This window comes from Corvus brachyrhynchos, unplaced genomic scaffold (assembly GCF_000691975.1).
Source record: "Corvus brachyrhynchos isolate BGI_N302 unplaced genomic scaffold, ASM69197v1 scaffold281, whole genome shotgun sequence".
NCBI classification, from domain to species: domain Eukaryota; kingdom Metazoa; phylum Chordata; class Aves; order Passeriformes; family Corvidae; genus Corvus; species Corvus brachyrhynchos.
The window spans coordinates 452021-476297 of NW_008236509.1; the positions used below are offsets into that span (position 1 = coordinate 452021).

A 24277-nucleotide genomic window follows, 5' to 3' on the forward strand; every position below is an offset into this window, starting at 1 on the left:
GAACTTCTGCTGAGCGCTCTTATCTCTGAGTTCAGCCTGTTCTCAAAAGCTTTCTGTGTGAATTAGACACAGTGAAGTTGTTCTGTACTGACTACAAACATGTCTTGTCTGAGAAGTCCTTGGGATGACCGATACTTTGTTAGGAGCCTTCTCTTCCTAATCTACCTGGTATTCAGCTCAGTGCTGCAGGATATAAACTGAAAAAGTTGCAAGTGAGAGGACAGCAAGTGAGATTCCCCAAGTTTTAGATAAAAGGCAGTTAGAGAATCAGCAAAAGCAAACAAAGTTCAGCTGAAGTAAAAACAAACATGCCATCTTTTTAGAGGTAGAAGTGAGCTATGCATTGGACTCCTGGGTGCTCTACCAGTGATCTTGGCTCTATACTCTGGTTAGAGATAGATCACTGTTTATCTGCTAGCTCAACAGATGACTGACCAATGTACTACAAGAAGTATTATTTAAGGCATTAATGGACAAAAATAAATTCTTCAGTAATTTACATTCGATATTAAAGCTGGTCTACCATTTAGGTCCTATTCCTGAATTAGAAGAATATATAACCCTCTCAGAGGAAGTGTAAAAAAAGGCACTACAAATCTGTGAGAGCAAAAAGATGACAGGCCAAAGAGGAATAGTGATGGAATATGCAGAAAAAAGCAGGAAAGAAGGTGGCTTGAAGCAATGTGGAAAAGACAAAACTAAGTTCCACCACAAAATCTGTAGACAACACAAAAGGGGAGAACCAAGCACAATCGTGGCTGGAGAATTTAACCAAATGAAAAAAACAGAGCCAATCTGCCTTTACAGGGAGAAAAAATTACTAATGATGCAGTTGTCTACTCTCTCTTTCATGTGTGGGAGAAGCTGCAAGGAAGTAAATCCCAAGTCTGAGAAGTTTCCATACACTTCAAGTACCTAGTAGACCACCTTGGGTTTGAATCCTGTTGTCTTGAATAAAATGAAGCCTTCATATTGGTTTCAATAATGCAGTATACAAAAGGTTAACACCTATAGTTATCCACAAAACCTCCCACAAAAGCTTGCCAACACTTCACTTAGGCAAATTGAGACTTCAGGGATGCTCAAATCCAGTCAGGAACTCTAGCCCTTGCAAAAGTAAACAAAACTTTTGCCTTAAGAAGCATAAAGGTTTATGTGCACAGCTTTTCCACTTGTGACTTCATCTACTTCTTCTTAGGACAACTTTCTATGAGAGCACATTCCAAGTAGAATCATTTAAGTTGTATTCAGGTGTCCAGGAAATCTCATGTGGTTATGAAAATTGCCACCAAATGAGGGGCTTTTGCATCCAGCAGCCACAAAATATTCCCAGTCATGCAGCAGCATTCCTTCATGGATTCTAAATAAAGTCTTTTGAAACCATTTGATAGCAACATTAAATATGACACTCACTACCAAACCACAACTTTATTGATTAAACACTAATTAAAAGACCAACTGAATGCAGGACAAAGACATTTCAAAGAGTGCGGCACAAGTTAGGTGTTAAATTTTTAAGGAGCTGTACAAGAAGGGGAGGTGGCAGTTAAGACAAACAATTTTCTCTCATAAACTGCTCAGAAAGGTTCATGTAGAGGCTTAGGAGGCTTTTCATGCACTCATGCAATAAAAACATTCTTGAACAAGTCCCATGTGAAGTATTGCAGAAATGGCTCCAATCACTCTCATGTTTACATTTGAAAACATAAGAAAGCAACAACAAATTCTTCTCTAGAATACAAAACATGTTTGTCTTCTATGAAGTCACTGGAAGTTCACCAGGAGGAAAGTTTCTCCCACAGCAGTTAAGGTGAACAAAAGTCGTTCTTTGAAAGAGCTGTCAAACATTTCACTGATTTCCTCTCTCAACTCCCTCAGCAGAGGTACTGTGGACTTACCACCTGCATTCAGAATTCTCTCAAAAAGTTTACTCCAGAAATCACTGTCAGGGGTCCTAAAACAAATAGAGCAGTGTTCAGTGGAACAGTATACACACACAAAACATACCTATCAAGGTCTCCATTTATATTCAGCACTAAACATCCTGAGAGAACCATGCCTGAAATAATAATTTCACTCACATGAGTAAATATAAAGGAAAAACTAGGAATGTATTGTTCATTTTATATGTATGGACCCCATTCTCTTTCTCCAATAAGTTTCTGGATAGTAACTACACAGGTCTAAACCAACTGTTTATACAGTTGCCTCTTCTAGTGTACCTGACCACTACCACCATTCACACTAAACCATGGCAGTTTTAGTTTAAAGGAATTATCAAGAACATTTTTGAACCAAACAACTTGGGAAACTCCTTTCATGAATAAAGGGCAGAGGTAAATATCGTTTACCTACTTGCAAGCTAAGTTAACGGGGCAATATTAAAGGAAAGGTGCAAGAAAAACTTAAAAAAAAAAAAAAAAAGAAAAAAGAAAGAGGTGGTTTAGAGCCAGTTTTGCTTCCTTTTTTCCCTGCCTTCCATCTGCCAGAGTTCTGTATAGATAATATTTTAGAGACAATTAATAGTAATAAATCCCCTCTCTCCCAGATGTACTCACACAACATGAATAAAAAGGTTAAGTGACTCATTTAAGTCTTATAAAACTGATATTAGAACTAACCCTTTGTTCTTCAGTCTTGCTCTGCTACTGACTACTGAAGCACTTTTCTCCCTCGCGCTAGGGGCTACAGTGGCTTTGAAACAAATTATCTGCCTCTGCTTCATCTAAGTGACTTACAAAACAGCAGCAGCCAGTCTCAGAACGAATCCAGCCTGAACTATTACACTGGTAACTCTGCTAAAATAATTAAGTCAATGCAGAGGCAAACCAAGAAAAAATATGCAAGACTTGAGACCATTTTCTTTGTGGGATTAGATGAGCGAGAGGTGTAGCAGAGGAGATGAAGTGTTGCTAAGGGGGTGTAAAGAGTTCTGAGTGACAAAAATAGTCCTAAAAATTCAAACGCAGCTTCTATATCCTGCCTCACATAAACCTGCACAGATGAAGTTTCCTAAAATAATACAGTGGAAACAGAAAAAAATCATCATATCCATTCTTTAATACTGGTAAAACTCCTCCCCTGACAAACAGGCTGTCAGCATTATACTCAGAGGTGAAAAAACCAACTTGATCAGAATTTGTATTCTACCTTCCCCTAAATCTCTACCACAATGTTTCAGTGTTTTCCATTCGTTCTGTCACTTTTTGAGTGGGTTCCTTTTTATTGAGGGCCATTGACCTTGGAAGAATAATTTTACACTCTACCCTGCAATTCCCAACTGCTTTGGTATTTTGCTGAACTGGTAGTAAAATCAGTAGCTCTTCCAGTCATTCTGCTATATTTACATTTGTTTAATACTTAAAAATAATTAAGTCCTTTTAAAAAGCTTTCTTAAGAGGGTCATGGTTGTTGTATTTAACACCAGTCAGCCTTCTAGTAAGAAGCCCTCTTTCTAGTTGTCAATACATGAATTCTCAAAAACTTTTTTGAGGAAAGTTCTGTCAATACAATCCTTGAAAAAAAAACCCAAACCAAAACAAACCACCAAACTCAAATGAACCTCAAAGAAACAAAAAAAAAAAAAAAAGAAAATCACTTTCCAAATGACTTAGAGAACTTTGAACAGAAAGGACAAAAGTAATGTCATCTTTACAAAAGTAGGAATACTAAAAGCAACAAGAAGAAGAATCCTGTGTTTTAATGGGTGTCACCAGCACATGTGGCTGTATGCAAAGGATGAAGAACAAGATTCATCTCCATCAGCTGACTCTTCTCCCAGGGAATACTTAATTGCAGAGTCTCTTCTGGTGGATGAAGGTTCCCTGCAGCACTGAATTTGCTTGTCACAGATTATTTGAAAGCTTCAAACTGACTAGAGGAAGTGTCATCAATCAATAAGAACCAGACACACTAAAAGATCCATAGGTGAATGGAAACAGATTCAGTGCAAATTCCTTATTCCCACATAATGAAATGCCTCATTTGCACTGTTGATATAAGACTTCATACAGTGTGTAACTAAAGCACCTCTGCAGACATTTCTTGGAATAACTGATATTGAAAAGTAAGTACAGATGATGAAAGCTAAGTTTGTAACACTTTCAGAAGCAAAGCAGAAGAGAGGGTGGAAAACAGGAATTCTTTATTTGCAGTCTGAACTCCCAAATTATGAACTGATGCACATAGGTGAGCGAGAAGCCATTACAGCCTGGTTCCAGCTCCACAGAACTCATGCCCAGGCTTTACCTTCTTCCTGCTGTGGCTCCTTTAGCCCTCCACAGGTCTCGCTCCTCAAGTCCCCCTCCAAGCTCTACCTCAACCCAAAATCCTAATTTTTTCAATCCAGCATCCCCAGCTTTGACTGCAATTCCTTTCCAATTGACCCCTCCTCTCCAAACTCCACTGAGAGACAGCCAGCCCTATAGTTCCCAACTCAGACTTACTATTCCTCCTGCTCCAGTTATCCAGACGGTTATTGATCTTTTTCCCATATCCACATCCTGATCAGGTCCCTGACACCATGTCCCAACCTTCTCAACTCAGGCCTTATGTAGCTTCATCTGCAGCAGCTCAATTTAATCTCTTGCAGAATTAAGGAAATTATATCATAGTAGAAAACCAGATATATATGCAGTAAAGAAAAAAAAAAACATTTTTTCCTCTGTACACAGCTTTAGGAGATGGGATTTTTTCCAAAGGCTGAATACAACAAACTGAGAGATGTAAGCAGTACAGGTTGCTAGGGAACTGGACAACTCCCACGCAGTAGTAGGTTTTCCTAAAGCAATAGTCCTAGGAGTGATCCATGATCCTGAATCAGATACCTGCCCAGTAATTGCTGTCATGAGTGCAGAGCTCTGGAAAATCTTTATGAAATGCTAAGGCAAAAAAATCTGCAGTATGTGCCTAACAAAATGAACAAGTGTTCAGTCTAAGTACAAACAAAGGGCACAGGAAGGCAGAGCAGACTTACAGCCTAAACACATGGCTAAAAGAGAGCAGTAGAATTTAATACCTGAGACAAACAGCAGCTTCCAAAAAGCAGCTATTTGAAGACTTGCATCTTAGATGACAGTTTTTAATTATTTTCTTTGCTGCGTTACAGCCTGCCACCAGTGTCTTATTAGAATGGAAAAAAAAAAAGCAGAAAGCCAAACGAACCCATTTCTGAAGCAACATACTCATGTGATCTTTGCCTCCCTCCCCACCCACCCACTCAGAAACTTCTCCAGGCTTTATCTGTAAGGTGCAGAGAGATTAAGTCAGTCTCATCTGAAAGGATGGAAAAAGCAAAATCATCTCAACTGGACTATTCATATTCAGCTTAAAATTGTCTCCTACACAGCACTGAGGCTACCAGTGAACAAGTCCAACAACTTCACAATTTCAGTCCCCACAAAACTACCTACCACTTTTTGGCAAAACCAGCCCCAAGTTGTATGTTGTAAGCTCTGAAGATAGTACCACTATAAAGAAAATGAAGTTAGTTGTCTCTTCTTTGCCAGCAGCCCACTCTGCAAAAGGACTTACTCTGATAAGTTTTGGCAGATTTTCCAGATGGAATTCTCCTGATAGACCTGGATATGATCCCCAAACAACATCAAATGGACTACATCTGCAATGCCAACCAAGTCTACCTGTAATCACAACAAAGATGACCAAGTTCAATGTCTATCACTTTCTGCTCTTATTGCTTTCACACCTTTAAGTCTGAACCATCTTTGCACCAGAATCTTCCAGAGACCTGTTAAGCAGGAAAACTTCAAAAGGTAAAATTCTGTTTTCATTGTAGGTTTCTAAATAAATACACTAGTTAAAATCACTGAACAGCACTGCTAATCCTTTCACTTAATGCCAAAGATTCCATCAGATGTAAAATTCTCTTTATTCAGTATTTATTGATCAGAGCCTTCCATAGCACTTGCAAATTTTAACTTAAAAAAATGGGTTTTGTAAAGGAACACAGAAATGAAGATATCCTAGAAAACAGAAACTCACCTGATAAGGAAGAGAACTTTCTGCCAGAAGCTGTTGTCCATGAGGAGTCTGAGCTATGGGAAAGTTGTAGGGCAAGCTGACTTGAGGCAGTACCCTGAAATCCAGACTGTGAGAGAAATCCACAATCTTCAGAGCATTTGGCACCTCCTCATCAGAAAATGCATCGCAGATCCTGAGCAATGGAAGCACGTGAGGCAGGAGACGATCCAACAAACTTCATCTTTTTTTTAGAATTAAATTTAACAGCGCAGTGAAGGTGAATCTTAGCCATGTCAATGCTCCCCTCTGATGGCTGCTGTCAGAACTACTGCTGCAAGGGCTGCCCTGGATGGCAAGGGCTCACAGCAGGGAACTTAAGAATGGTACTGCTGTCTCTGCAGTAAGCAATATGAAACACTAAAGGATTGAGGATGATGCTGTTTTCATATTTGTAACAGTTATCTGAAACACAGTTTGTGGACTGTGGGAAGAGTGTGATGCCTTTTCACTGGTCCTGAAACTATGAGCCAGACACAGGTGATAAAAAGGGGTTACCTTTATAAGGATCCTTATGGTGCACAACATGCTGGATGAAAAGCACCAAAGATGCACACATAACATAAAGCGGATACAATTTTAATATGTTTAGCAAATTAGCATAACTGAGAAGAATACCCAATTAGAGTCATAGATGATGAGGTAATTCCTCCCTGGTTCTACCCTTTTCTAACCCGCCCCCCTCCCCCCCCCTTGGATAGGAACTAAACTTTGTTTATGAAAATGTGTCTCGAAGAGCTGGTTTTCAACCTTGGCTCCTACAGAGCCTAACCTTGGACCCCAGGGCTTGGAGCTGCTTTTTTTTGTCTTTCTTTCTAATAGAGTAAGTAAAATGCTAGCTATGAATACAATACTAGGCTACAGAGCTACAAATATCTATATATATATATATATATAGATATATATATGTATGTATGTAAAGAATATAGAGAATAGGTAAAAGCAAAAAGGCAAAAATCAATTTGGCATCAGTGTAATGTTTTGCACTTCTCCCTCTCCTTCTAAATCTCAGAATACTTGATACAAAAAATAATTAAGCTTGATAATACTTCTACAAACTTTTCCTAGTCTACAGGTGAGGGAAGAAAAACAGGAAGGGCAGGGGGGAATATTTCTATCGACGGCTGCCAAGCCAACAATATCCACATATCACAGCTCTCACTACTATTCTTACATACTTGTATGCTGTGAACTTATTTTGTAATTTATACTATGCACTTGTCCTTTTGCAATTTGAAAAACCCCAAACCATTATCCTAACTTTTTGGCAGTTTGTTTTGTATTTGCCACAGAGAAATCCAGCAGGAGATATCCAAGTCCATTAAGCCACTATTAGATCAGTGACTTCCAAAATAGGATGCAGCACCCTAAGGGATGTATAAGACAACCCATTGCAGGATGTGAAGAAAATATTAAAGCTTGCATAGTACAGGTATGTAATTTATAAATAATTATAGAAAGAAGTTACTAATAAAACAACCACGAAGAAATTATAAGTAAAATATATTGTGAGTATGCATGTTAGATGACTGTAGGCTCAAAGTAAATTTAAATTTAATAGCTATTTTTAACCTATCGATGATAACTAAGAACAGCCCCAGTGAATTTATGTAATAGAATTATATCCGATTCATTTGACATTCTGGTTACTGCCTTCCCACTGATGCCTGAAGTTTTCAGCTTTTATGTAATCTTCATGTATTTGTAGCTTTGTAGACTGTTAAGTGCCTCGGTGTAACTTCTAGTACTTTCCCACCTTTCTTCCCACAGTGAACAGGTACTTATTGACACATTCCTAAAATTCTGTTATGTCTTGCCTGTTACTTCTCCAAGGACATTTTATTTTGCACCATGTAATCACAGGCATAAAAAAGGTAGGGTAGGAGGGTAGGGAGATTACCTAACCAACCGCTCCTCTAATTGCCCGATCTTATCAATTGTAAGGATCTAATTCTGAGCGCTGTTTTTCGCCATACTGGGTACCTGAAGGCTTTCAAGTAAAGGTTTGCTTTTATATTATCATTCTAACATGGTCTGGAGAAGTTTGTGTTCTATTTCCAGGCATCACCACTCTTAGTTCACAGATCACATTCTAAGGGATACGTGACTTTGTTAATATAACATGGGAAAGAGCTTAAAGATGAAAATTAGGTCTATGCATCAAGGTACAAGCTGGACTGCAGAGGAAGCTGAACACTTTGTTTAAGGGTACCTGGATATTCCAGTCCCACCTGTTGTATGTCTTCTAATTTCCTGGGCTTCAGATATGTAAAGCCAAAGGCAAGTTAGGAACCATACTGAGTTAGCAGTCCAGAACCTTGGTAAAGCAGAAACTTAAAAACACAGGCAATAGCAAAACTATTTTGTTGAGCATAAGTTTTACAACGTCAATGTATACTATTTCTACAGGAAGGTTTATTCCTAAATCAAGTGTTTTCACTCTTATCAGAATACACTGGAGCCTAAAAAACCTGGACTGAAAAATCAGTATATGTTTTGCCAGTGGGCAGGTTCAGCACAAGAAGCACAGAAACCAGTTTAAGGAATAGTGTAATTTTCTATAATGCAAAACTGTAAAGAATTACACAAGGAGAAGCTCAGCAATGCACCTCAGCATTGCTACCAAAGATTGTCTACAGGGATTGAGGTACAGTACCAGTGACCCTAAGACTTCACCATCCTCCAGAGCCACACAGCAGCTGGGGACCCCTGTGGCAGCCAAGCACTGGAGAGCCCCTCCCGGAACTGAGAATTCCTACAGGTGTGTCCACCCACAGGCAAAGAAGCTTCTGACTGTGCTGGGACAGGGCCCAGCTTGGAGAGGGTGCAATGAACAAGCTCACACAACTTTCAGTGCGGGAACATCTGGGGTCAGCCTCCTCCTGGGTTCCTCCCAAAGCCTGGCCAGGGCTCAAGGAACAACCTAGTGAGTTCCCTTTGCTCCTACACCCCCAAAACCCAGGTGTGGCTTTACCTGGTTTCTAAATACATGTTTCAACAATCAGTGGATACATAGATCATATTGCCAATGATACTTTGATAATGAGTGGATACAAATATAACATTTGGTTGGAAGGTTCAACTGGAGGTCAACTTTGGCTCAGGGCCTGTTTTTCAGGCCTCAGTATTTCAGTACCCCAGCTCAAGGGTAGAAGTTACAGCAGCATGGGAGCTGTAGCTGAAATGACTGTTCTGTACCTCCCATATTCATAGGAAGAGACAAACCTGTCTCCCAGAAACAACACCTCTGGCCTCAGATCTCCATGGACAATCTCTGCTTTGTGCAGCTTCTCTACCACATGCAGAAGATCATGAACAACCAAGAAGAGGATTTCCTTTGTGATGAACTTACGGTCATGGAGAATATCCTGAAAAGAGAATAAACATCTGTCTCTGTACCCTTCTACTTTAGATTAGGTGAAATATTTATAGCTGACCTTTTGTTTCATAATTCATCTGTACAGAGGTAACGGCCCCACCCTAAATTTAGTGTAATCAGATTTTGCCCATGATCAGCCCAGACAGAATTACAAGAACAGTAAACTGTTAGGAAACATTATTCAAAATTGGACAAAAGATCAGGAGGGGGAAATTGAACTGAGGACTGAAATCACTATTGAATTTCAGTGGTATTGCATGCAACAATTCAAAATGCACTTCCAAGACTTAAAGTGTTAATCATTCAGCAAGACATTAAATGCTATGACCTTGCTATAGCTGACTGGAATGTATTGAAAGAGGTCAAGTTAAACAACAGCTTTAGATGCCAATCTTGCTGTGGAATAACATGTGGTTCTTGGCTCCAGTCCTTTATGACTCACAAAGACAGAAAATGTGAAAAATTGGTTCAAGATTGTCTCTGAGAAGCACATGATCTATGAATGAGAAACCAGACCCAACTGAGGCATTAACAGACAGCCATGATTTGTACACAGATAAAGACCAGAGCATCTATATTGCAGGCTTAAACAGGAGCAGCTCTTCAGCAATGAGCATAGCACCACCCCAAACTCACTACTGGCACCCAAGCAGGAGTTTGCTAAGAATTGTCCTTGGTTTGTCTGTACTGACCCTGAGCGTGAAGCAATTTGTATCTCTGTGCACAATGGCACAGCCATCCTGGTACAGGTAACAGCTGCAATTCTCACTGAAGCTCTGGTCAAAGTCAGAATTCAAACGCTTCTGTAACTCAAGGGTGATATAAAAATCCCAAGGCACAGGCTGAGAATACACCTACAAGAAGGTACATAAGAAGAACATTTATTTTTGGAATAAAGTGAAAATTGCTCATCTTCATATTCTTCTCATCCTCTTTTTTTCTACTCCCACTTGACCAGGGAAGACATTTTTTGCAGTCAGAAACTTTAATCTAGATCCACAATTCGGAAGAGGACTTGAAGTAGCAAACTTCATGCATGGAATTCAGAAATTAGGGGTTTATATTAATGGATGAGATTTTACCATTTCACACTTCTTGTACAATAACCATCATGCACGTTACCTTTATTGCACATCCCTTTGCATACCACTGGAAAACGCATCGAGCTGGAATGGCAAAAAACATCTTGTATTCTTTATTGTTCCAGTATTCCATTTTGATGCAGTAAGTCTCATTTCCTGCGATGAAAGTTTACATTCATGATCTGTCACAGTAAATAGCTATTCCCAAGTCATTCCCCACCTGCACCACAAAAAACTAAGAGGGTGAGTATGAACCATAAATCAAACCCATCAGAACACAAACTCTGCACTGCAGAGTGTCTGGCACACCTACCCAGCTCAACATCTTTCTTGACCTCCATGTGAGGCAGAGCTCCAGTCTCCAAGTGAAAATCTGGAGAAGCAGATGCTAGCACAGAATCTAAAAGCTTTTCACGCTGTTCAGGGGTCCACAGGAACTGAGCCACATCATCCGCTAAGAAAAAAAACAACATGAAGAGATGAGCTGAAATTACGTTAACTTTCTGCAACTTGGTTATATCTGTCAGTAAAAGTAACCTGGATACTGGAAGCTTTCAATCCACATTCTGATTTACTACCTCTTAGCAAATCAATTCATCTCTTTCCAATAGTTCTGGGAAGTCAATGTGACCCTTGTCTTTATAACTGCCTTACATACCATTATCAGGTCTCAAGGGTTCTACTGTAGCATCATGCAAAATGCATCTTTCACAAGAGACAAAGCTCTGAATTATTTCAGCCACAGCAGAATTCAAACTCATGCTGCAAACCAACACTCCTTTTTTTAAATCCATGCCCAGAGCAAGTGATCAGTTTGGGGTTTTTACATTATGGGGTTTAGGGAAATTTAGTCCTTTGATTACAGCAGAGGTTTTATGTAAGAAAAGGAAAACAAAGTTGGACTCCAACTCTGCTGGTCACTGCAATGTTAAGAACTTAATGGCTTTTTATCTCCTGGAAGACACCTAAGATAATTCCCTGTAGGACTGGACTTAATTTCCTTCATAACAGAACATAAGGTCATTCAACAGACAAGGTGATCTGTAAAAAAGCGACGTAGCCTCAAGTGTTTACTCTGCCTGATCATTTGAGATAAAACACAAGAACTAGATGGTCTCTACTGCCTTCTCCCAAATGCCATGCTGTAATGAGAGAGAACATTTACAGTACACAGGTAAGAACCAGAGTATCTACAGTTATACCCATACTTGTTTGAAAAGCAGTGCAGTAAGTACTGCTCAGGAACCAATTCTGTGAAAGCAGATCCAGGAAACAGAGTAGGCTGGAGGCTACAACGTGTTCCAAGCTTTTGCCATCACAAACCTAGGAAATTTACTGGCATTTTTTTCAGGAATAAACTAACAGACATCTGAAGTAATTTTTATTCTTTACACAGTATTAAGAATTACTACATCCAGAGTGAGAGCTGCAGTTCAAGGGAGATGTGCATAAATCAAGAAACAAAGCAACAGGAAAGATCCAAAGTTTAAGAAAGGACCATTAAAACATTTGAACAAACGCTTTCTTTTTTTTTTCTGAAGAGATTTTTCGTCTTGCTCTAAAGATTAGTACATATGAGAAAAACAAGTCAAAGATGCATCCAAAATATTCCAGCTATTTCAGTGACATCACTTCTAATTGTATTTTCATTCCAGGTCCCAAGCATGCTTCATCATAAAGTAGTCTGCAAGCACATGAGAACATAATTCTCCAGAGTAGATACACTGCGAATTTTCAAATACGCAATTCTAAGCACCATAAACCAAAATCAAAGGAGTTAAAGCAGGTTAAACAACTTGAAAACCATCATTCAACACAAATCTAATTCCACAGGCCAGATTTTGATGGCTTTTTGTGACCATTTCTGTTCTAACTGTAATCTAAATATTTAGAACAGACAGAAATAAGGGCCTTTAACTAGAAGAAAAAAAACCAAAGAAATTGACTATTTAAGTACCAGTACTGTTTTCCCTCAATAGGAATAAGGATGATACTGTGAAGCAGCACAACAGCTTACAGCATAGTTAAAAGTGCAGATTTAAACCAAAATTATGCAACTTGCACTAGACTCCAAATTCCCATTCATCTTTTTCAAAGTAGTAGCTTATCAGCACATCAGGAGACACACAGTATGATTACAGAGAAAAAACGAAGACAAACCAAAATAAAGCCATCTTAGAAGTTATTACTGCCATTCAGTTCAAATTTTTAATTTTGGAATTTGGTCTTATTGCTCCTACAGACTGCCTGCTTTAGTACCTTAAGTAACTTCTCTGTCACCTTAATATTGACATGCTTTGGATACTGACAAGCATTCTGTACTGCACCTTGCTGCTGCTTCAGACAAGGGAGACAAGTTCAGTCACAACTCATAGCAATGGGAAACACACAAAGCACAGTGGGATACAGGAAGGACAGAAGAAACCCCACTTTTTGTCACAGCTGCGAGTTATTAGTTGTGAATGAAATTCAAGGTAGTACTAACCAGTAGCATTTCCACCTCCAGACTCAGTAACCACTTCAGCAGGCAAGCTCTGAGCCAGATCCAGTTTCTCAGTGATCTGCAGATATTTAATAGCAGACATTTGTGTAACAGAGGACAGAGAACCTCCTGAGACTGAAGAACCTGATGAGCGAGTATCTTCCAGGCTTGCTTCCATGATCGGGCTGTAAATAAAGCCATCAACTACTCAGACTTCCCAAAGATACAAGTTGTAGATAATGTCAACCCGGGCACGAGGACAGGATACTGCTCACACCCAGATTTAATTAACATCCCTAGCAGAAAGCCAGTAGTCATGTCAAAGCTTCATTTCAGTTTTGATGATTGATTATACTCAGAAACTTAGTCTGCAGATGATTTTTTTAATCTTCTCTTCCCCCAAATCTGACCGCTACAACAGAAGACATACTGAATATTTATCACTCCCTTTGCTATAAAATTTCAGTGCTTTCAAAGCAGTGAAGGGTTTGGTGGAAAATAACTCCTCCTAATTATAATCAGCACAGTTTTCAAGGAACCTCCCAAGTAAAAAACACCTTCAGCAGGGTATACACGTTTACACACTAACAGCCAGAAAATCCAACTCAGCTCTAGATTAAGAAACTCCCATACAATAGATGTTTTTTCTTCACAACATAAAATGTTGTTTGCTAGTTTTTTGTTCTCTCCAACTTCTTAACTCTGTAGCTCTCCAACTTCTTAACTCTGTAGAAGAACTAAGCCACAAACACTAAATGCATTTTATATAGTCAAAATGAGTGCAGAAGCCTATGAGTACAAAAGGAACCAGTGATTCTGCTTGTCATGTTTGATAATGAAGACAGAATGCATTTACTAATTTCTCTGCAAGTTATTTTGTTAAAAAACCTTGTTGTTAAGTCCCACAGCAGTAATGCTGAAAAGCCAGGTGGGCTTGCTATTACCTCTTAAATCTGCTCAAGGCAGAGTGGACCCTGAGCTAAAGAAATGGCTCTCCCCACTATATTCTGGTCTTTTCAGAAAACTCCTCCCTTAGCAACACTAAAAGCACAACTGTGAAAGACGTGCAGGAGGAGGGGTTTAAGGTCCTTTACTGTTGATTACCTCAGTTTTTTTACACGGAGAGCTTCAGTGTACGCTCCTTCACACACCAGCGTCTCCTGATTCAGAGGTGCGCTCTCGGATTCTGGACTGTCTTCCTTCAGTTCACTCTGCGAGAAAGCAGGAGCTGGGACTCTCTGAGCTGCCACCCCATGAAAGGGCGTTGAGGCCAGGTGGGCAGCCCTGTTGAAGTCACACGTGTCTTCTGGGTTGGCACAAAGGGTGTTGTTCTTGTAGGAGCCGGTCACAATGGCATCCTCAGTCAAACGTTCAATTCCATTCAGCTCATCCTGAAAAAAAAAGGAGAGACAGTGAAAGGTTGTAGACTTTAAGACAAATTTTTCTTTATTTAAAAGCTGAACATTTCCCTTTCTTCCACTCCACCACCTTCCAACATGAACAGGACACTCAGTCTTCATGAATTCTACTTATTATACAATCCCAGAGTGATCTGGGTTGGAAGGGACCTTAAAGACCATCGAGTTCCACGCCCTGGCCATGGGCAGGGACACCTTCCACTAGCTCCAGGTTGCTCCAAGCCCCATCCAACCTGGCCTGGAACACCTCCAGGGACGAGGCAGCCACAGCATTATAGTTCCAGTATAATCTCATCATCATCCCGTTCAGTTATTGCCATGCCAGACAGCAGTTTAGAATCCTTGCTTTTTACACGTGACGCCAGTCCAGCCTAGCTCGGTCTGACAGCAGCACAGGCTGTGTTGGTGTCTCCTGGGCAGGAAGTCTGCTGTGGGGTGAATTGTTTCCTTACACAGGCTGCTGCTGCTGCTGCTGCTGTGTTTTCCTTGGCAGTCAGAGAATCCATAGGCTTACGAACAGCGAGAGGTTGACGGGCACTTTTCTGGCTACGATCTGCTGAACAACTAAGAAGTTACGGTCAATTACAAATGTATTAGAGCAGCTTCCGATCTCCAACACATTCCTCTCAAGAATTGAAGTCTATTGATAATTTCAATCAACTAATTTCTACGACAGAACTACCAGTATGCAATAGATACAGCTCTCCAGAATGAAGGAGGTCTATAGAGCAGCTTAAATAGTTCCAGGTTGAAGATGAAGAACAGGAGAGTATTTCCTCATCATGGACTCTCAGTGAGGAAATAAAAAATACCCATATAGAAACAAAACAAAATGCACACCCCCACACACCCCTGCAAGAAACAGTTATTTCAGCTGCTACACAAAGTGCTTTGATACTTCTGTTTTCCTTCCCTCTGAAATCTAGGTCTTGAATAATTCTACCTTATATTCTGATTTGTCAAAGTAGAGGATTCATCAAATATAGAGAAAGATGGAGCAGCAGCCAGTGGGGGAAGGAGACCCACATCTGTAAAGAGAGGCTCTATCATATCCACAGTTTTTCCAAAATAGCATATCCAACACTACTTAAAATGGTTAACACCTTGTCTTAAAAGTACTGCTCCTAGCAGGCAGTTACAGAGCTGGCATATAAAGAAACCCAGTAAAAAAGGCTTGGGTTTGTCACATTAATGAACCACGCATTTACCACCATATTATGTGAGCTAACGTGCTGGTTTCACACTACGCTTCAGAATTTGTACCTTTTTTTGCAAGGCTGCCCTCATTTCTCTGTTCCTCCTCAGAGTTTACAAATGGATTTCCATTGTGGGTATCTGGGCACACATCAGGAGTCTGGATAACCTCTGTCAACAGCAACAGAGTCAGGTCGGATCAGAAGTAAATTTCTTCAGGATGTGACCTTCCTAACACAACTTACCAAAATCAAAGATATACAATTTCTGTCTGTATTCCTCTACCAAAACCTCCAGGGGAAAAGGACTTAAGGAAGTATCAATCTAATGGTAGCATTAAACTCTTCTGAGATTTTAGTAAGACTGCAAACATGAAAGATGGAAGAAAACTTTCCAGCTGCTGAAAGGAAAATGCTCTTTTGCTTGGAAGTTCTTTCACATAGTGACAGTTCTCAGATCTCAGATGCCCCATGTTGTGGTCAATATGGTAAAAGGCACTACTAGCACACACACTGTCATTCTTCTAATCCACCTAGGCTTTGGGTTTTACTTTGCTGCCATCTCGGTACTCCTGGAACACTTCCCTTTAACCAAACCTTCTCCTTGACGCTAAAAAACTTGACTACTTACCCTCAGAACAAGATGGTTTCTGTAGTTGAGTATCTTCATAGACCTGGAATTCACTGTGAAAAACAGAAAAGAAACAAGTTTGTATTCTACAGACGTTCACAAAACGTGAACAAACCCTGTAAAAACAGTAAGCCAAGATGACAAGTGCTACTTGCAAGAAGTTAAGATCCCTCAGACAAATAATCAAGCATATGGAGAAAGAGCACACATCCTGGTTACAGGCTGATGCCAAGGCTTTATTCCATTCTACCTGCAAAAACAGGCTGTTAGTGATCCATGTTACTACTCGTACCTAAATATCCTCACAAGTCTTCTCACTGCTGGCTAAAAACCCCTCTATTACCTTTGTGACTGAGGCTGTTTCTCCCCATATCCGGTTGCACTGGAAAAAGTAAATGCTTGCATTCCCAAAGGTGCAGAAGCTCCCGTTATCTCTGCTGCCTGTGGAAACAAAGCCGCACTTCGATTCTACAGTGGTGGAAGTGCAAACCAGGCAAAAAGGTTCCAAAAATATGGTGATAATCCCACGTAGTCATTAAAACCCTGATAGATAACAGTTGTCTTTAGCCATTTTTATTTATACTTAGCTTACTTGCATGAAGAAAGTCCACTTTCATTGCATACTGCAGTTAAATGCATCATTTACTCTTTGCAACCATATATAAACTTTAACAGTTGCAAAGTAACTAAAGTCTCCTGTGAAGGACATGTAAGCAGTTACATAGCTTACAACAAAGTCACGACTGTTTCATTCTTTAAAGTATTTACTATGAAGGCATTGTTTTGGAAACAGGGAAGCAAAGGAGAGAAAGAGAGAATATACTTTATTAGTGAAGAATCTGGTCACAAGAAATTTAAAATGTGTTAGAAGAATATCAGATATGCTTCCTTTTGGCTTTTATTTAAAATTGCAGCTACTTGGAAAAGAACAGTGAAATCAGAACAATACCGGTTCATGCGATTGTTGCTGCTTGTCACCTTCTTTCCTCTTTAATTTCTTTTCCAGCTCCTCAATTTTCCTTTGTATTTCTTCCTTCTTCCGTTCTATGGCTTGTATTTCATCTAAGGAAAAAAACACCTGTAAGGCCCAATGCGTATTTCACATACAGTCGGTGGGTACAGCCTGAATTGCCAAGGGACCACCCCTTCCCCACAGCTTCCATATAAAGCTGTTGAATATGTTACTGGCTCTGTACCTCAGAGCAGTTAAACAACTATCCCAGTAGAAAAAGAGAAGCAGCTGCAATACAGACAGAAGCAAATACACTTTTATGACTCCATCTGGAAAGCCTTACTTGCTTCAGCCCACTTTGAAACATACCTTCGTCTTTCTTTCTCGCTTTCTTCCTGTAGATTTCAGCTCGGATCTCTTCAAAAGAGAATTCATCAACTCCAGCATAAACTTTCTCTTTGCAGTACATCACCATCTCTTTTTTTTCCTGAGCATCCTGCTGGTGATGCTGCACTCGCTGCAGTGGGTCCTCCTGCTCCTCAGGTTTGCGAGTACTTAACACACGGTTTATGCTGGGCTCAATTTTGCAGGGAGTCCTGAAAAAACATGATTTTATTACTTGGGCTTTGTGTACTTCATTGTAGCACAGAAAAGCAGGCACTGGAGACAACTGGGCTAATTCCAGGGTCTGGTTTTGGAGTAGTGCAAAGACATTCTGTTCTGTGCTTAGAAAACTACACAAGAAAATTGGAATGAGTAACAGCAAAGGCCAGCATACTACTCAGAATTGTCTGATAAATAAATAAAGCAAAACAAACAACAAAATACAAATCCAACCTGAACTGTCAACAAGGTCGAGTCAAAAGCAAATAAAATTCTTATGATGTCTGAACTGCCGTGCATCCTGAAGCAGGACCTGTTCAATTTAGTTCCATCGAGCTGTGTGACCACAGGCGTGACAAGTCCCTAAACTCTGGCTTGTAGGATGGTTCTCTGGGAGCAAAGGGACACAGGACAAAAGGCACTTAAAAAGGGAAGCTCTTGGGCCAGATGAAACCTCCATGCTAATTTCAGGAGAGAGGAAGCAACACTGGTACACCTTTACCAACACCAGCAATCCAGCCGACTTCAGCAGACATAATCTAAACCTACCTACCAAGTCTCTGCCTAAGTCGCTTAGAGCTAACTCAGCACGGTGTTCAGCTCTACCCACTCCTTCCCTCTCCCTGGTATGAAAAGCTGCTGCCTTCGGTAAGTAACAAATCCTCATCCGAGAGACCGGCATGCCAAGAGGTTTAACCGTGTGGCATCACTGACTTTCAGGAGAAAGAAACAGTCTTAGACAGGAATGCAGTTTTTTACCTATTCTTCAACTAAACCACGGCAGAGCCTTGGTCAGAGCTATTCTGCAGTCCACACACAATCCATGCTGCTCACCACCTCTCAGCATTCCTTGATTCCATGCAATTCAGAGCTGTGGGAACTGCCTGTAATATCCAACAGGCTTTTCCACTTCTCTCTCAGAAAGAGCCTGTCTATTCCCTGGCTGTCATTAGCCACAGAAAGGTAGAGCAACCTTGCAAAAGAAAGCGTTTTCCTCTGCTCCAACAAAACCACCCCATCTCCTGGGATTTATCAGCATTTCAGGGAGCACTGTACAAGCAGCACACTCACTCCTCCACGACCTAAGCAACACTGTTGGCATGGCAACTCTGATAGCTTATTTCAGAAGAAAACTCCAGATATGCTGAGCACAGAGCTCCCAAGATAGAAAAGAACCAGCCACAAGTCTGCCTCAATTTGGGGCTGCTTCACAGCAAACAGCACCCTAAGACAGGTAGCTTGTGGTTTTGTGTAAACACACTGAGTGAAGTGATTACACTAATTAGCATATTTAAATATGATCTAGGCTCCCACATCATCAGCAGCTCTGAACACGTCCCATGTCCTTATGCAACCTCTGCTGAAGCCTCTGTCATCAAGCTGCGGCACTAATTGCTCCCAGGCTGGCAGATTTTTAAATTCTTGTAGCTCAAGACGCTTAAGGACTTGGCAAAACAACTCCGAATTTTAGGAAGCGGCTTTGAGAATTCCAAATGCAATCCCCCATCTCCAACTCTTAGACTCACATCATTTGTGGCTGAACTGACTCATCCACATAGGGGGTGAAACTGGGCACTGGGTGGGGCACTTCCATGCCAGAATTCACAGTTCTGCGAGGACGCTGCGGAAGGAAAGGCAAATTAAACTTGACAGAGACTTTTCCAAGATCAATTCCCTTCTCACACAGTCACAGCCCACCAGCTCAACACTGGCACCTAAAAGGCAAGGCATGCTCCTCCTGTGTGCCCTCATCAGCCCCAGTTTCTGTTAGCCTGAGGGAATGTTACATCCATATCCAGGGATATATATACATACTATCCTGTTATCCCAATATCCTATTTAAATTAGACATATAAATGCCACGGTCCTCATTTTACAGCCAAGATTGTCCCAGTTCGTTGATAATATTCATTCTCCTGTCCACCAACAGCCTCCAGACTTGGGGTGGGGTTTTTTTTCCAATTTTCCCATCACAGGCCATTTCAGCACCACAGAAATCCCTTAACAGCTCCTGAGGTCCATTAGTTAAGGAGAGGAGGTGGAATTTAGTCTGACAACACGTTACTCTCATCGGCCTAGTTGAATTCTCTGGCACTCTTCAGCACAAAAAAAAAGTGATGTGGTGGGAATACTTCACAAACTCACTCCTCTTTTCCATCATTTCCCAAACTGCTTACTGAGCCATCTTGACACCAGCAATAAGAGAAACCCCTTCTTCCCTGGGCAGGTTTTAAGATCTCAGAGCATTCACCAAAGGTTATTCTTGCACTGCCCTTCAGTGGAGGGGAATTAAACATCCTCAACTCTTCTGCCAGAAACAGGATATTTTATTTCATTAAATCTAAGAAATTTCATTAAGGCGGGAGCAGAGAGAACTCTAAGGGCAGACATTAAAAGAAATATGGAAGCACTCAGAGATCAGAATGAATGTGTCAAGTAGCACAAAGAGACTGAGAAAAGAAGTTTTATATTAATAATTCTTCCTCATTCTTCTCAGCTAAATTAAACCTGTGATTTACTAAACTTGTCCATTCATTTAACCAAATTGCTTTCTATCTGAAAAGAATATTCCTGGAGTTTCCCTCCATTTTAGCCTGGTTGCATCCTTCCCCCATTTGAGGTTTTGTTACTAAGCTTCACTTACAACAGTGTCCATATTGAGAAGATGAAAATATTTTTGTCCTCTTGATGCCTGAAGTTTTCAGCTTTTATGTAATCTTCATGTATTTGTAGCTTTGTAGACTGTTAAGTGCCTCGGTGTAACTTCTAGTACTTTGCCACCTTTCTTCCCACAGTGAACAGGTGCTTATTGACACATTCCTAAAATTTTGTTATGTCTTGCCTGTTACTTCTCCAAGGACATTTTATTTGGCACCACGTAACCACAGGCATAAAAAAGGTAGGGTAGGAGGGCAGAACCCAGGGTGGGACATTACCTAACCAACCACTCCTCTAGTTGGACAATATTGGCCAGATACTCTAATTGCCCAATCCTATCAATTGTAAGGATCTAATTTGGGGCGCTATTTTTCGCCATATTGGGTACCTGAAGGCTTTCAAGTGAAGGTTTGCTTTTATATTATCATTCTAACATGGTCTGGAGAAGTTTGTGTTCTATTTCCAGGCACCAATCTCATGACTTTCTAGTGTTCTTTTCTGAGCTACAAAGAGCATGGGAGCACTGGGGGTTATCTGAGCACCTATGAAACAAACCTGATCTCACAGGATTGATTCCCTTCAGACAATGCCTTGCATCACTTCTCCAGAACAGCCTAAGCACCTGTAGCTCAGCTGCTTCTTTTGATGTTTAGTTTAAGCCATTGGAAGCTACTTTCTGTGATCCTATTGTCAGGATAAATATTCCATTGATACAGCAGTTGAATTCTTTTGATCTCCGCTCTTCTGTTTTCCTCACAAGCACTTCAAAACAAGACTTGCAGAATGCTGTACATGGCTTATTTTCACAATTCAGGCAACAAGTCCTTCCTTCAGCTTGTATTTTCCAATATAATTTAACTCTTACGCTTCTTCCTTACAGGTTTAACTAATGCCTGGCTTCTCTCCCATTCCTTGGCTAATGCTTTCCCTCTTACATTCCTTTTCTGCCCTCCAAACATTTAGCAGGCCACCTCTGCCAATTCTTACGGTTAGCGAGAATTTCAAGTCCTTGATTTTAAAACTCCACGGAGTTTTTAAACCTTATTCTAGCAATATCAGCTTGCTAAACTTGAATGGAGTATGCATGGCCAGGGACTCTCCAGAAGGAGAGCAACTGTTCACAAGGGCATGCAGTGACAGGACAAGAGGGAATGGCCTTAAGCCAAAGGAGGGTGGGTGTGGATGAGATATTGGGAAGAAATTCTTCCCTGGGAGGGTGCTCAGGCACTGGCACAGGTTGCCCAGAGAAGCTGTTGCTGCCCCATCCCTTCAAGTGTCCAAGGCCAGGTTGGATGGGGCTTGGAGCAACCTGGTCTAGTGGAAGGTGAAACCAGATGATCTATAAGGTCCCTCCCAAGTCAAACAGTTTCACGATTCTATGATTAAATCTGTATTTACAATAGACACAAACCACAGGCAAGGGAGAAAGACACGACCTCTGCCTCAGAGATCAGAAGTCATCAGCTTACACACACCTTCCTCTCTTTTCCCAGTCCATTTCAAGCCTCCTTACCCTGCCAGAGTTCCAAGGTCCAGCACTGAGTTCGTTCTCCTTGGCCCTGGGAACTGGAGGCGCTGGCCATGACTGTGCTGTAAGTGTAGGAATCTCAAGTCCAGACACAGAATTTTCATCAAACACAGCAAAACTTGGAGTATTGGAAAGCTGCAGAGAAGGCAGAGGCTGGCTGTTTGGGTTTATGGCTATAAGGAGAAAGATTTAAGTCAATTAACCTTCAACTGTCACATTCAATTGCAAATTCCACGTTAGAGATGAAACTCCTCCAATAACAGGTTGTTTCAGCTCTGGAATGTACCTTTAACTGCATCTCCCACACGACTAATGGGGGCTCTCACTTTTTTCTTCCCTCTGCCTTTGAGATCTGCCAGTGAACTTCTCTGAGGCTCTGCAATTTCCAGCAATCCCATATTGTCTCCATCAGGACTTTCCTCAAGTGCCAGTAGTGTCTGCCGAGAAACACGGGCCTGAAACTGCCTAGAAAAAAAACATTGGAGAACTTAGCATAACCTTCCCTACCCCAGGAACCGAGGGGAAAATCTAAGTTTGTCCCTTACTTGTGATGAGCCTGGAGTTTTTCCAAAGGCTCAGCCTTGCGCTGGAGCCCTTCCTGGAATATCAGATCTGCTTTCCTGAAGCTCCCCCTGGCCTCGAGCGCCTCCGCCCAGGTGATGTAGAGCAGGGCCAGCGTGGTGCCGATCTCCTGGCTGCGCAGGTAACTGTACAGATCCAAAGGCTCGTTGCAGCAATCACCCTGAAACGACCCAAGTATGCCAACAATCACACGGTACTGCAGAGGGTTCCCAGTCAAAATCTGCATTTCAATGCCCCCAGCAAGACCCCACTGATTTCAATACAAATCTGACAGGAGCAGCTGTAAGGCCAGTACATGGCATTTTATCATTTCTTGTTTGAATCTGAGGTAATTCAGTGACTGAATTACACCATATTAGCATTCCGGAGAACAGCTATTTTAGCTTCAGATGAAGTATAGCACATTCCTTGCCAGTTTTGGAACTGGTAAATTAGCTCAGCAAGCTAAAGCTGGGGAAAGCTGCTTTGAAAAGATGTGGAGAACAAAAATTACAGCAATGGAGAGACAGGGCAGGACCAGAACACGCTTAGCTTGGTTTAGAGTTTAAAAGTATGTGGATAGAAGACAGCTAGATGCTAAAATATCTGGTAGGACAGATACATTTTAGATGATGTATCTTTAAATTGCTTCTCTTTCTCCTTAAATAAATATTTGAGCTCTATTTATTCAAGGCAGCTTTTCCAAAACAAAAACTTCTTGAGTTTGTAGCTGTCCAAAGTGAACAACCCTAAAAAACAGTCTGGAAATGAGAAGCAGAATTCAAGAGTAACATGTTTGCAGGAAAGTACATCAAATATTGCACCCATTGTACAACACTGTTTGAGTCCTGTCACAAAATCAACTTAGCTGTATGCAGACAACGTGACAAGTCCCAAGGAAACGCAGCCCCCAAGAGATGTTCCTGAAACACTCACAAACTTGAGCCAGAGATTAAGATAGCGAGGATCTTTGTAGTATCGCTGCTGCCCGTGGAGGGCTCTCACTGCTCTTTCCAGAACTCCTGCGAGGTTGCCATCCTTGCCACCCCCAGGGAAGGTCTGCTCTGTCCACTTGATGTACCTAGAGACAGAATGTGTTCATAGTAAGTCAGTTCTTAATAAGCATCTGTAAAATACAAAGAGATGAAGAAAAAAATAGGCACAACATTGAAACACAATATAACACTAAAAAGCAATTATAGAACTTAGCTTTTAATGAGTTTCTTATTAAATTAGAATCTGTTCCCCTTGCTTTTACAAGGATGTCTGACCATTCAACTCTTTTTTCTGAAATAAAGGGAAACTTACCGCTCCCACACATCCAGAGGATCATCTCCAGAGTAAAATCGTATTTCTGCTTCAAACTCCCTAAAAGATAAAATTATTCATCCAATAAATACATTTGTATCACTATAAATTTCTTGTACATTACAAACTAAGAGTTATTTTATTAAAAAGCACAGCCAAATCTCCATACTGTTTGCTGTTTAAATGCTTCATTGCAAACATAAAAAGTTGAAGTCTGTACTACACAGCACCTGCAGTGACTAGTTCTGAAATCCTAGAGTGTGATAATAGTATAGAGATCAGTTACTAGACTTCTTTTATGCCTTTTTTAACGCCTATTAGATTAGTACAGTTAAAGAAGACATAGATAAAATGAGCAGGAGGGAGGAAGGGGAAAGGAGCTGCTATAACATCACTCACTGTTTTTTAAGCTGCACAGCAGTGTGGCTGGAGGAGTCCTGCTGCTC

At 40.8% G+C, this 24277-nt stretch overlaps 1 protein-coding gene and 1 long non-coding RNA gene across 2 annotated transcripts in view; one reads left to right on the top strand and one right to left on the bottom strand.

Annotated features, from left to right (window-relative positions):
- Nucleotides 1-1413: 1413 nt before the first annotated feature.
- BUB1B (BUB1 mitotic checkpoint serine/threonine kinase B) overlaps nt 1414-24277 on the bottom strand; it is a 26614-nt gene continuing 3750 nt past the window's right edge. The window contains exons 4-25 of the mRNA XM_017726303.1: nt 24231-24268; nt 23832-23891; nt 23460-23604; nt 22508-22704; nt 22249-22427; nt 21948-22135; nt 19303-19397; nt 17543-17769; nt 17171-17283; nt 16565-16662; nt 16222-16274; nt 15341-15425; nt 14850-14961; nt 14084-14370; nt 12983-13164; nt 10811-10951; nt 10538-10653; nt 10108-10269; nt 9262-9404; nt 6001-6172; nt 5533-5639; nt 1414-1954 (exon numbers count right to left, since the gene is read on the bottom strand). Coding sequence (XP_017581792.1) covers nt 1765-1954; nt 5533-5639; nt 6001-6172; nt 9262-9404; nt 10108-10269; nt 10538-10653; nt 10811-10951; nt 12983-13164; nt 14084-14370; nt 14850-14961; nt 15341-15425; nt 16222-16274; nt 16565-16662; nt 17171-17283; nt 17543-17769; nt 19303-19397; nt 21948-22135; nt 22249-22427; nt 22508-22704; nt 23460-23604; nt 23832-23891; nt 24231-24268 — 3090 coding nt within the window. The 3' untranslated portion in view covers nt 1414-1764. The remainder of the gene's footprint in view (nt 1955-5532; nt 5640-6000; nt 6173-9261; nt 9405-10107; nt 10270-10537; nt 10654-10810; nt 10952-12982; nt 13165-14083; nt 14371-14849; nt 14962-15340; nt 15426-16221; nt 16275-16564; nt 16663-17170; nt 17284-17542; nt 17770-19302; nt 19398-21947; nt 22136-22248; nt 22428-22507; nt 22705-23459; nt 23605-23831; nt 23892-24230; nt 24269-24277) is intronic.
- Nucleotides 6179-21660, top strand: LOC108444708. Its single transcript, XR_001859345.1, has 4 exons — nt 6179-9160; nt 9209-9210; nt 18084-18091; nt 21650-21660. It is a non-coding gene; the product is annotated as an uncharacterized LOC108444708 (long non-coding RNA).